Consider the following 13,432-nt stretch of genomic DNA (forward strand, 5'->3'; position numbering starts at 1 on the left):
CCTTCAAAAACACAGACTTTGAAGAGAATATCTCTCTGTTCCCAGTCAGGAGAGGTACCGTGTGCCGGGATGCTCAGAGTCCCCATCCACACATCGCGCAGAAATAGTGTTTTAAACTTCCTCTCTCCGAGTCCCCAATCCATCTCCCTCAGCATTAAACTGTGTAGCCTTTGGGGAGTCCTCATAAAGACAAACGTAGATGGTTGAGGGGAGATGGATTAATGCGCTCGCACCGATAGGCGAAGACTGGGAAATTCTCCGCGACTAAAACGGACCGCGGCTACAACTGGAAAGTGAAAACACGTGTCGCATCCTATCCCACAGATGTCCTAGAGATAGCACTCGGTGTGTGTCCTTTACCTGTTTTAACATGCGGCCCACACACACACACACACACACACACACACACAAACCCTGGGCTGTTTATCCCCAAGGGCGCGCAGCTAAAGGAGAGAGAGACCCTTAATCATGTCCCTGTCCCACGTCCTCGTTATCAGCCACGATTAATGAGCTCTCCATTAATGAAAATGAAAAAAAGAAAGAAAGAAAAAAGAAGAAAAAAAAAAACAGGAGGTGCCAGTATATGAGGTGTGTGTGTGTGTGTATGCGTGTGCGTGTGTGTGTGTATGCGTGTGCGTGTGTGTGTGTGGGAGAAGCTCCCCACCCAGGTGCAATGACATCACCCTCCAAGGTAGATATGATAACTGTCACAGCTCGCTTTTGTTCCGGATGACAGGGCATGTGTTTGTGTGTGTGTGTGTGTGTGTGTGTTTGTGTGTGTATACATGTGGCCTCACGCGCAACTCTGTGTTTTGATTGTTCAAACCCAACCTCTTGGGTCTAATCCGTTTTGCCTTTGTATGTCCGTCTGCCTCTTTTGTCTATGGTGGCTATATGGCGTGAGGGACGGAGTGAGTAAGGGAGGCAAGGGAAAAGGAGTGCTTGATGAGAAGGAGGAGGAGGAGGAGGGGGCGGCAGGTGCAACGGACACCCGGCGCAATCACCGGCGCTCGGCAAAAGCGGGGACAGGAAATCAAGGTTGTCTTGGCAACCGGGCACTATCGATTAAGCGCCGGCCGTCTCCGGGCTCGCATCAGAGTCCCGGTGGACATGGTGATGTACTGGGTTTCTAAGAGAGGGGGGAGTTGATTGTGGGACTAAGAGCGGGAGGAAAAAGGGGAGGAGAGGAAGGATTGGACAGCGATGACTACAGGTGTCTCTCCAGCACTTTGTTTAGTCCTCATTAACTGGACATCCACATCAGCTCGGTGTTGAATCTCCCCTCGATTCACGATTACAGAAAACGTCTCTCCACCAGGTCGATTTTGGGTCGAGGCCTTTTCAGAACCCTGCGAACATCCCTCCGTCTGGTCCCTCTCTCTCTCTATATATATATATATATATGGCTCAATGGGAGCACAGGTCTCTCAGCGTTTCCGGGCCATTAGTTCACATTGTGCGGTGTGATTTAAGGACCCCAGGGCACACAAAAGGAGTTTACTTTCCCTGTCTCTGCAGGGCGAGCGGGTCGCAGTGCACACAGCCATTTCGCCACAGTTGTACACTGAGGCGTTGATGTTGCATAAGCCCTGCTGCTGAAGTAATCGATACGCACTATTGACTTGTTAGGAGGAGTATTTTTGGCTGGTACTGCACTCAGTCGGTGTATCTTCGACAGGCCACGTCTCTTTCACGCCCGCATCCTTTCTCTTTCTTTCTTTTTTTCTCTGTCTCCTGACAGAAGGTGACAAATCCCTTGGCGATCCGTCCTCTCTCTCACTCTCCTTTTTTATTACCAATTGTCCTTATTTGTTTTTATTCAACAGCCCTGTCCATCACCCAAACCAAATGCCTTTCCCCACCTACACTGTGCACGAAACACTTGTTAAAATTGGGAAGCTGTGTTGCCGGAGGAGATCCACCGCTATCTTCTTATTGGAAGGACAGCAGCACAAAACTCTGCCTGTCTCCATCCCTCCCTCTCACTGGCTTCCTCCCACCCCCCGCGGCCAGTTGAACACAGAGCCGTCCTCTGTCCTGCCATCATGTGGGTGTTGCAGCCTGGTTAACCCGTAGCTATCTGCTGAGCTAGGCTCTGTATTGTTACACTCTGTTTCATTTAGTGAGCAGGAAGTCTTTTTTTTGCTCAGGTACTTGCAAAAATACTTTTAGAGTTTGAGGAATATTCTTATTTGCGTTCTCGCCAGATGAGAAAATCAACATCACTTCTCCGGACTATTTGGTCAAATAAAAAAACTAGAGCTAGAGGCCAATTAGCTTAGCTGAGAATAAAGACTGGAAACATGGGGGGACAGCTAGCCTGGTCTCTGTCCAAAGATAACAAAACATGTCTAGTAACATCCCCAAAGCGCACCAATTAACATGCTATATCTTCTTTGTTTAATCAGCACATAAAGGTTTTTAAAAAACTACAATTTGCAATTTTCCGAGGAGCTATGTGCCGGACTATTTTTTGGCCGGGGCATAGGGATTTCCTGGTGTCCCCTCCCGGTCACAACTCTAGGATACAAGCGTACACAGGAAGTCCCTGCGCCAGGCCAATAACTAGTAATTGTTCATTAGAGAGCTTTATGGGGGCTTTTGGGTGCTGGATTTTGTCCACCTTCAGACAGAACCATGCTTGCTGTTTTCCCCCATGTTTCCACTCTTTATGCTAAGCTAACTTGCTACTGATTGTGGCTCCATACTTATTGTACAGACAGCGGTATCACTATTCTCATCTAACCCAAGTAGATAAACATATTTCCCAAGACACTGGACTGTTCCTTTTAAATTCTTGCTGTAACAACGTTAGCTGCTCATTACTCTTATTGCTACTTGTGAAGTCATAAAGCCTGCTTAAAATATGGTACCTCCTCATCAGTGTGGAAATGCTAAAGGCTATGTTTCTTAGCTTCCTAGCTCTATCAGCACAATCAGCACCGGTAGTCCGACCAGCAACACCGCCGCACTGCATCACGGGTGGGTTGAGTTATGTCCCATCAGAGTCGATTCACACAGTTGATGATTTGTGTAAAGCGGCCAACATTTCCACTGGGGAAATCACTGCTCTGTCACAGTTCAGTGTTTGACAGGTTTTGTTTTAATCTTTCCTTCATGACTATGTATGACAAAAATCGACTAGATTGGCTAATCATTCATTGATATGTACACTAAAATCAGAGCTTTTCAAAAAACCTTGGAGTGAGATTTTGTCGGGGGTAACCAAAATGTTGCTGCGCACGCAGCCACACACGTTGGTGGCTCAAATATCAGGAAATTGGAATTCATTTGGCATTGTACCCATGTTGTGCCCTGCATTCTGGTGGTTTGTGAGGCCCATAGTCGTTGATAGGGGCGGCTGGAGATGGACAACATTTGTTACATTCTGTGAAGCAAAGACATCGTGGTTCGCCTCCAGGACATTTTGGTTTAAGTAGATGTTATTTCATGCATTCTAGTGGATCTTTGGGTGGTATGCTAAATATGTGCAATACCTGAACTTATTCTGATTCATGTCCATCTGCTCATGACTTGCCTTCTAGACTTGAGCTGAACATTCAACCAGAAAACTATTGTTGTGCCTCAATGACTGTCTATGTACCACAATATAGCCTAATTAATAAACCTGTGTTTAAGATTTGACGCAAGGTAGGTTGATTGACATTTTGATTACAATGGTATTCAACTAATTATTAACTGAAACCTAACCTATATTGTTAATAATTGTATTCTTAAGAGCAAAACATGACACAAGATTAGTTAGGGACAAAACAAAAAAAGTGCAACAAATAAAGTGCTTAAACAGTAGCCTTTTTAACAAAAAACAATGGTTCAACACATAAATAAAATAACAAAAAATGAGGCATCAGAGATCAGAATTTTTTTACGATTTGTGGGCAAGGTTGTACTGGCCTGTGGCCTTCTTGGAGGCCTTGATGACTGCTGAGGGGGGCTCCCATCTGAAGCAGGGCTCCAGGTCGGCCATCTTTATGGCCATGATGGAGGACACAGGCTATTTCTGGTCTTTGTTTTATTTAGTCCCACAACTGAAAACACCCTCTCAGCATCTGCATTTAAATGGGGCAACACCAGGACCAGCTTGGCGACGGCAGCAAGCCTCTGAAATTCTTTGGCTCCTGTCACCTATTGAAAATGAAACAAGAACAAAATGGAAAAACATACCATATTTTGTTTTCATTAATACTGTATATTGTATAGTGTAAAAAACTTCAGATATGCATAGTTTGCATCATGTATGACACACTATATGCATGCATCAATAAAAGCAAACAGATGTAGTCAAGCCACACCTGCCAAAAAAATGTATACCTTATGTTTCCTTGTTGCCATTCCAGCCCAGAAGCTGTCCATATCTGTCCATATCTCTCTGTCCTGTCTGTTGCCCTGTTGTTTCTATAAATTGTTCTGACTGTTCTGACAGTGGCTGGTTCTTTAGATAATATAATAAATGTTGCTTTTGTCCTCGGCCTGGAAAAGGTCTTTTACGAGACATCTTTGTTACCTTAAAGAATTTAAATGTTTTTTAATAACTACTCTCATTTACAAAAACATGCCTAATTCTATTGCACAAATTTCCTGTCTTTATGTTAAATTCTTTGGAATACATCTTACCTGTTTAAAGTGCTGTTTGGAAAATGATTGAGAGGGTTATTTTCTTTGGCCTGTAAATAAAAAGATAAATGCTATGTGAGCAGCCTTAATAAACAATGCTATGATGTTTTGAGCATGCAGTATACCAAGAGGTTAACAAGGTGCTCTCCTGCTGCTTGTTATGACAGCTGAGTTTACATTCACCACACAAAATCACACTCACAAAACACAACGAATCATTTCTTTCAAGATTTAAAGTTTAAGAGAGTTAACATACCTTAGTCTCTGCTCCCGCGGTTGTGTCTCTTTGAACATCTTCTTCTGTTGCTAACTTCGGGACTCGTTGGGATAAATAGGATGTCTATGCAGCGAATAGGGTTACAGATGCGCTCCTTAGCGCCACCTATCGTCGGGGAGTTTGAAAAGGAACAAACGCGTCTCGGGGACAGACCTCCCACAAATTTTTTTTTTGCCGTGAGAAGTTGGTTGTGTGGCGTGAGTGCGTGTGAAAACATGCAAATGCGTGTGACACACGGCGAAACCGTTAGAGTTGGCAGCTCTGCTTAAATGTTGTTTCCTGTATGAACCAGTAGAGTTTAGCATCACTTATAAGCCACAACAATTCTACAGGCCGGAAGTGGTGCAGTTCCCAACAAGGTTATTACAACAGTGGCTAAGTTTATGCTAAAAGGAATGCAATAGTGCTAAATCCAACTTAAGTGAACACATTGGGATGGGAAAGAGCTGAACTGAACACAGCCGAACCGCGGCGTTGCCCGGAGTAATGTCTTACAAGACTGTGGGGGCGCCTAACGGGACGACTACCCCTCTCTCATCTCTCTCTATTTGGCCGTTATTCTGGGCAGGACTAATGTGGCGGCGGTGCTGCACGCTGAGTGAGTCAGCGGTCATTAGAGTGTGCAGACAGCACTCTTGCCCAGAGGCCACAGGAGCCAGTCAGTCTAATGATGAGGCCGGGGACCTGAGCGCTCAGGACGTCCTATTAGCTCCATCCAATTAGCCCTTTCCATGCACAGGAGGGGGTGCAGGGCCCCGCCCATAGTCGCCGTTACTTTGACCGCGCAGGACAGCCGAGTGACCGGCATTGAGGTCTCCTCCATTGTTGAAAAAGAAATGGCTAAACGTGCATTTTGAAGTGAACCCGTCATGTTACTGACTTGAGCAGTGAGAGAGAGGGGGGCTCAGCTACAGTCCTCAGATCCAGTCAGCCTCCCCTGGGTGAGGCTGACTGGACAGGAATGTAAACATGGCAGCTAAATAAACTGCTGTGTGGGACACAGAGAGAGAGAGAGAGAGAGAGAGAAGGAGGGAAGACAACAAAGAGGGCAAGAGAGTAAGGACAGTCCTTACTCTCTACAGCTACTTGTAGCCTACAGCTCTTTAGGCTACAAGTGGAATATATCAGAGTAAACGGTCTGAACTGCGACAAACACAACAGGGGATTTTCCTCAACCGTTAGCTTGTAGGTCGTAGTCAAAGAAGTGAACCTGGGAGGTTAGACGACATCGAAGGCTCACAAGCATTCCTCTCCCCCCCCACTGCCCCCTCCTTTTAACACCTTATCTCAACCTCTCACTCTAAAATAAGATGCACTCTCACCGTGTCACATGGCACCAGACATCACCCGCAGCTACTGAAATACTCAAGCCCAGTTTGAAGGCTTTGAAAGTCCCTCCCCCCCACCACGCAGCACCGGCGGTCCTATTTCCATTGAAAAATAAGAGTCTGCCGCTTTTCAACTCCGCTCCCAGTAGTGGTGTAATCCGTCTGGCTCGTTTTTGACGTGGCGATTTGATGGTTTGGCACAGGTGCCGCCGGCCTTGCTCGTACCCAGGGAAGGTTTCAGCCATTACTGTTCTGCTCCGGCAGGTTTAGCCATCGACGTCCCACAGCCGGTCCCGGTCTCTCGGTGTCCCCTTCCTACCTCCTACCTTAAACCCAGCGGCACTTCTTAACGCCAACGCTTTAGATCCCCCGGTCTAAGGTCTGCGTTCTTTCTTGTTTTGCTTTTGTTTTTTTTTCCTCCGTCTCTCAAAGCCTTTCATTTTCTCCCCAAGTTGGATCAAAGAGACGAGGTCTGTGGAGGCGTTTGGAACCAGACTCGGTGTCAACATGAAGCTTTCTCTGCTTCGTACTGAGCTTGAGTTTGCTATGGACATTTCTTCTTGTTTTTATTCCTTTATGACTTCTAACTGAGAGCTGGTACACCTCTGTGCCACAATGTCCTCTTCTTGCACCCGGTTACAATCAAGCCATTAACACATCTACGCCATCAGCCACCGGCTCATCAGTGCACCCTGATATTCGACCTGATGTCGTCCTCTCAACCTCGTCTTCGTCCTCCCGCTGTCGTCGCTGCCCCTACCCTCTGCGTGCGTCCCCGCCTCCAACCAACGCTGGGCGCCGGGCCAGAGGTGCTAAACGGCATCTTAACCCCAGTGTCTGAGACTCGACTCATCCTTTATTCATTCCCATTAAAGGAGCCGGAGAGTTGTTCTCTGCCTGTGGTCGGTGATGCTCCCCCCCCCCCCCCCCCCCCCCCCCCCCGCACCATTAGAAAGACAAACGGCCGCAGCAAGAGTGTACCTAGTCGTTCCAACATAACTGACGGACGTGGGAGAGTGAAATATGTCTCTTTATTCAGTTCAGATCTACGTTGAGTTTTACTCCTGTAATTGTTTTCTTGTTTATTAAATCTGGTCTCAAGCTACTTTCGAAGTGGCATTTAAATATGTGGTGGGGGGGAACTAAAACTTGAAATCCTCATTTGAGGAGGCTCGCAATCATCTCGAAGTAGTCACACTGTTAAACAGAGGCACACAAACAATACCACACACACTCGCAGAGTACACACAATACAGTACAAACACCTCCAGTGGCGCCATTTAGCTGGCAGCGAGCCACAAACTGTAGGACACACACACACACACACAGGCCAAGCAATATCAGCATCTCCACCTTTACAACCTTGTTTCCCTGCAAAGGGGGCTGTTTGAAGCAAAAGGAGAGATAAAGAGAGGAGGAGGAGAGGAGGGAGATAAAGGTTAGGAATGGCGATGAAAATGGAGAAAAGTGCTACGCCAGCGACTGCGGCTGGCGGGGTGGGGGGTGAGGAGACAGACAGGAGTGAACATTTCTGCCACGCTGGTGGAATTGTGTGTGTGTGTGTTGTGCAGGGACAGGTAAATCAAATATCAGCATATCTTGTGTGGACCGTCCTCTTCTCTGTCTCTTCACCTCTCACCGGACTGCACTTGCAGCATCGGAATCAGTCAACGTAAATACATGGGTTTTAAACCCCCCCGTGGGAACTATGATCACTGTTGATTCTTGAATTGAGAGCTTCTTCCTGTGTATTAGTGCAAGTCTATTTACTGTATACGTTTGTTGTTGGAGCCATTTTAAAAACTGAGCGAAGGCTGTGACGGTGTGTTTTATGTATATTAAATAAACGCTAATTATAGTCAGTTAGAATGGCACTGGAGTCATGTCACCGCACGAATATAAGCAACCCCTCAGATGTAAGTAAAGAAACCTTTCATCATCCTATTGATTCACAGAGACCTCTCTCATTAATGAAAAGCTATAATATGTATGTATCTATGTCCAGATCAACCAAAAGCAAACACATACACGCACACACACACTCCGGACCCGTGGATAAGGGGCATTACAGAAAAGTAGCAGGTGCCTGTCCATTGCGGGACGATTTGTTGTAAACTATAATCTGCAAGACTTTGATGCCACCGGTTTTAACAGGATGACGAGCATCGCGTGATTAACCTTTTGACACTTTTTATTAAAAAAGATTTTAACAGCTTCACAGCGCCGTTGGCACTGTTGTGCAGTTGTACGTGTCCGTTCACAGGCATTTTAGTGTGGGGAGTTTCTTTTTTTCAACTGATGTGTCATGACATTATAAAAAACAAATCTCATCGTGAGTCATTTAGGCTCGACCTTATTTTGAATCCTTTCCTGTGCTGTCTTAAGGACAGGATAGCCAGTCTGTGCTGCTTACTCCGAGTTAAACACTATGGCAGACTGCCTCCTATACATTATACATGAGAAGGCATTGTTGATTTCATTTGTCTTTCTGCTATTCTTCCATCCCCCACCCCTCTGCATCCCTCACTATATCCACTATAGCTGTGGTATTAATCCAACTTTTGCTAGTGGATCCACATGTTCCTCCTCGCAGGCTGTGAAAGCAGCAGACATTGGGTCTGTCAGTGGTGACACGCACGGCTCACATGGCGCCAGCTGCTTTTATTGGACAATAATGGGGAGGCTGCCCCGGATGACTTACAGGGATGCGCCCGCAACCTTCCATGCAGAGTTTTTTTTATTTGAACACAGGCCGCTTGGTGTGCAGCGGTGCTGTAGCGCATGTGAGCCACTGTGTGATGTACGTTCTGGCACTCTAATGCTTCCCACAGCAACACCTATGATGAACTGTGAGTGGGTGTTGGCCGCGTGATTGATTGCGTTTGGGCCTCATGGTGGAAGATTGTGCATGCTGTGGAACAGCGTTGTGGGACATTAGTGGGAATACATTTGTTGGCTACTTTTTATGCTTTCACGCACTTGTGTTTGTGAGTATATGTAACGTTTGTGTGCTTGTGAGACACCCCGTAAATCCTTCATGGTGCTTCAAAAGTCCCACTGTGGAAGGCTGATCTTATAAGCTATACCGACGAAAAATGAATGCAAAGATGTCCGACGGTATCTAATCATATTAAATCCACCTAATCGTGAACCAGGAAGTTTAAAAAACGTTAAAAGTTTACAAATCGTTGATTTACTTTTCACATTCTTAAGTTATGCCACCCCGTACCTATTTTAAACTACGATCTTTTCCTAAACCCTAACTAAGTAGTTTTGTTGCCTAAACCTAGCTAAGTAGTTTCGTTACCTAAACTTAACTAAGTAGTGTTGTTACCTAAACCTTACTAAGTAGTGTTGTTACCTAAACTTAACTAAGTAGTGTTGTTACCTAAACCTAACTAAGTAGTGTTGTTACCTAAACTTAACTAAGTAGTTGTGTTACCTAAACCTAACTAAGTACTTTGGTTGCCTAAACCTAACTAAGTAGTTTGGTTACCTAAACTTAAGTACTTTGGTTTCCTAAACCTAACTAAGTAGTTGTGTTACTTACACCTAACCAAGGAGTTATGTTGCCCAAACATAACTAATGTAATGTTTTTCCTGTGAAGACTGAAGTTTATTTTGAAAAGCATGAATATTACCTTTGAAAAATGAAGAGTAACTTTTCTTAAGTTATCATACGAACTGTTATTCTGAGGACACGTTGAAAGTGGACATGCATATCTCATGCTATGGTGAGCTGCTAAAACGTTAGTCCCGCTGATCAGGACCCCCAGCCATCAGTTTTGCTGCGTTGAACCATCTCAGTCGGCGTTGAAGCAGCCATAACTCACCAGTTCATTATGAGTCAGTTAATAATAATAACTTTTATTTATATAGCACCTTTAAAAACAGGGTTTACAAAGTGCTCTACATAGAAACAAGGTAAAACATAACATCAATACGTAAAGTAAACATTTCAGAAATACAGGAGGCAAAGGAGACCATGCCATATAGGCAATGAACACAATAATGGAATAGAAAAATACAAATACAAACTAAAGCAGAACGGACAACTTAAAATAGGGGAACCAAAGAACTGCATAAAAGGACAACATTACTTAATAGCAGTTCTATAAAAATGGGTTTTAAGAAGTGATTTAAAAGAAGTTACTGATTCTGCTAGTCTTATCCCCTCAGGTAGGTCGTTCCAAAGTCGTGGGGGTCTGATGGCAAAAGCACGGTCACCCTTTGATTTAAGCCTTGACTTTGGAATGGCCAGAAGGGCCCCACCGGAGGATCTAAGCCTGCGAGCTGGCTCATATGGGGCTAACGTTTCAATGATGTAGCTTGGGGCCAGACCCAGGCTACATCGTTGAAATCTTAAAATCAATTCTAAAACAGTGGAGAGAGGCCAGGACTGGAGTAATGTGATTCCGTCTGTTAAAACCAGTCAGAAGCCGAGCTGCTGCATTCTGGACTAGTTGGAGGCGGGAGATGGATTTTTGATTTATGCTGGAAAGGAGGGAGTTGCAGTAGTCGAGTCGGGAGAAAATGAGTGCATGAATGACTTTTTCCAGGTCTGAGCGTGACAGTATGGGTTTGATTTTTGAGATTATTCTTAATTGAAAGAAGCAGGACTGAACAATTTTTTTGATCTGTGATTCAAAATTTAATTGAGAGTCAAACATTACACCAAAACTTCTGGCAACAGGTTTTAAATAAGCAGCCAGGGGACCAAGTTCACTCTTGATGAGACTGGTGTTATTGTTTGGGGAACTGAATAATATGACTTCTGATTTGAGCTGAATTAAATTTTTAGCCATCCAGCAGTTAACGTCAGAGAGACAATGAAGACTGAAGGTATATCTGTATGTCGTCTGCATAGCAATTAAAAGATATGTTGTGTTGCTGGAGTATTTGGCCGAGTGGAAGTGGACCTAAAATGTAACCTTGTGGTACACCACAGGTAATGTGAGTCGTGGAAGACGAGTGATTACTACCTATGGTGACCGAGTACGATCTTTCTAAAAGGTAAGAATAAAACCAGCCAAGTCCAGTGTCCTTGATGCCAACCCAGGTTTTGAGCCGATCGATTAAATGGCGTGATCTACAGTATCAAAAGCTGCACTAAGGTCTAAAGAATTAAAACGGCGCTCTCCCCCCTGTCTGCTGCTAAAAAGGAGGTAATTAGTTACCTTGAGGAGGGCAGTTTCTGTCCTATGAAGTGCTCTAAAACCTGACTGAAATTTCTCAAAACTAGGAGTTGTGTTAAGACCACCTTTTCTAAAACATTTGATAAAAGTGGAAGTTTTGAAATTGGCCTAAAATTGGAAACAACAGAAGGATCAAGCTTAGGTGTCTTTAAAAGAGGTTGTAAAAATCGATGGGAAAGTACCACTTGCTAAGCAGCTATTTATAATTAATAAAATACTGGGCCCTACAGTGCCAATAACCTCTTTGTGAAATTTTTTAGAAATATAATCAAGGCTGCATGTGGCTGTGTGATATAAGTTGAGTTAACATTGTTAGCTTATCAGTATAACCTAGCATGACCACACCGCAGGTTAAAGCATAGCACACTGTTGCTTTGTGACAATGCACGTGATCAGCAAATGGTAGAGCGCACATTCTTTAATTTTGGGCAAAATAAACACAATGAGAAGAAAAGTGCGTTTCCGGGTCACATTTTAGGGGTCATCTGGTCTCACCTGTGGCTCACTTTTCTGTGTTTGTGCAGTCTGTCTGGCATGACTCGCAGTAGGTAGTCACCATCCTGTCTCCTCTGGCAGCTCCTGGAAGTGTTGCGTCAGCTTCAACTTCCTCCTGCTCCTAAGATTAAACTCGCTCAACAGGGGAAGATTCTGTGGGAGCACACCGCAGTGGAAAACGCAGGTATCAGAATGCGGTTATTGTTGTGCAGTGACATATGGAAGTTTTGGCTAATTATAACTAAGACAAACACCAATACTACATGAGTTGTTCGTGTTCCTCTGCAGAGCCCCTCTCTCTCCCCCTCCCTCCTTCCCTCTCTCTGTTGATGTCCAGTTGGAGCACCTGGGAGGAAGCAGCTTTCGGTGGTGATTACAGTTCAGAGACTCCAAAAATAACCTCTCCTCCTCCCTTGCCTGGTCTCTCCCTCCATTCTCTCCTTCTCAGCCGCCCTCTCCCGGCCTCCTTCTCTCTGAGTCACTCCATCATCCATATAACAAATATAAGACATCCACAATAAAGAAAAAAGACAAAAGAAAAGAAAAGCTCTAAATTGCCTCTCCATTCTCTGCTCTTGAGTGTGTGTTCTTGTGTGTGTGTGTGTGTGTGTGTGTGTGTGTGTGTGTGTGGTGTGTTGCCATGTAAATACAGTTACTAATACACACTGCCTGGCTCATCAATATGGGGAGCGTTGGGCTCGGCCCTCACAGATGAGCACGAGATGAATAATGTTAGCCGAGCATTGCTGCATATGACCACCCTTTCTCTCTCCACCTACCTCCACTGTGTGTGAGTGTGGGTGTGGTTGTGCGTGTATGCGTGTATTTTCTGTGCTAAAGCTCCCATCAATCACACGCCCAGGACCTTTCAGCAGGCTACATGCACACACCAAGACACTGACACGTACACACTCCCGCTGAGTTTATTAAAAGCCAGAGTGTTATCTCTGATCTGTCTGACAACAGCTGCACACACACACACACTCACACACACACACACACGTACAGTCAGCTCTAACACAACCATCAACACAAGTCACACTCATGTTGGCGGCGTGACGAGAAGAGCCAGTCCTTGGACAGATCTGTCTTTCTTTTCCACTTCCTCTCGGCTAGGGAGCGCATCACCGCGGTTGAACAGGAAGGCCAGTGTTCAGGGTCACGCACCGCCCAGTGGAATTCCCCTCCTGCACCACAGGGAGCACGCGGGGCGAGAACACAGCTCCGGTTTGACCCAGTTCAGCCACCGTAGTGTCAGGGAGACAAAAAGCAAGCCCCTCTTCTGTCCGCGCTGGTTTTCCTTGAGTGAATCACTGCTTTGCAGTTGTTTTGACCTGCTGATTCTGATTTTCTCTCTAAGAACTTACATTGACATACAGATTTTTTTCATCACTGTCCTGGAAGTCATCTATAGTGGTTATTTGCATAAAAAAACACAGTTCAAATTATTAGGAAATACATTATTGTGTTTTTATTTAGATACCAGCTTTGATTTGAGAAAA

The 13,432-nt window shown here is 45.0% G+C and overlaps 1 protein-coding gene across 1 annotated transcript in view; it reads left to right on the forward strand.

Moving 5' to 3' along the window:
• The window catches only part of zeb1b (zinc finger E-box binding homeobox 1b), a 49,015-nt gene that overhangs the window by 11,954 nt on the left and 23,629 nt on the right, over positions 1–13,432 (forward strand). The window contains 2 exon segments of the mRNA XM_034559805.1: positions 12,012–12,114; positions 12,219–12,299. Of these exon segments, the coding sequence (XP_034415696.1) occupies positions 12,012–12,114; positions 12,219–12,299 (184 nt within the window).

Source organism: Cyclopterus lumpus, chromosome 20 (assembly GCF_009769545.1).
Source record: "Cyclopterus lumpus isolate fCycLum1 chromosome 20, fCycLum1.pri, whole genome shotgun sequence".
Classification (NCBI taxonomy): domain Eukaryota; kingdom Metazoa; phylum Chordata; class Actinopteri; order Perciformes; family Cyclopteridae; genus Cyclopterus; species Cyclopterus lumpus.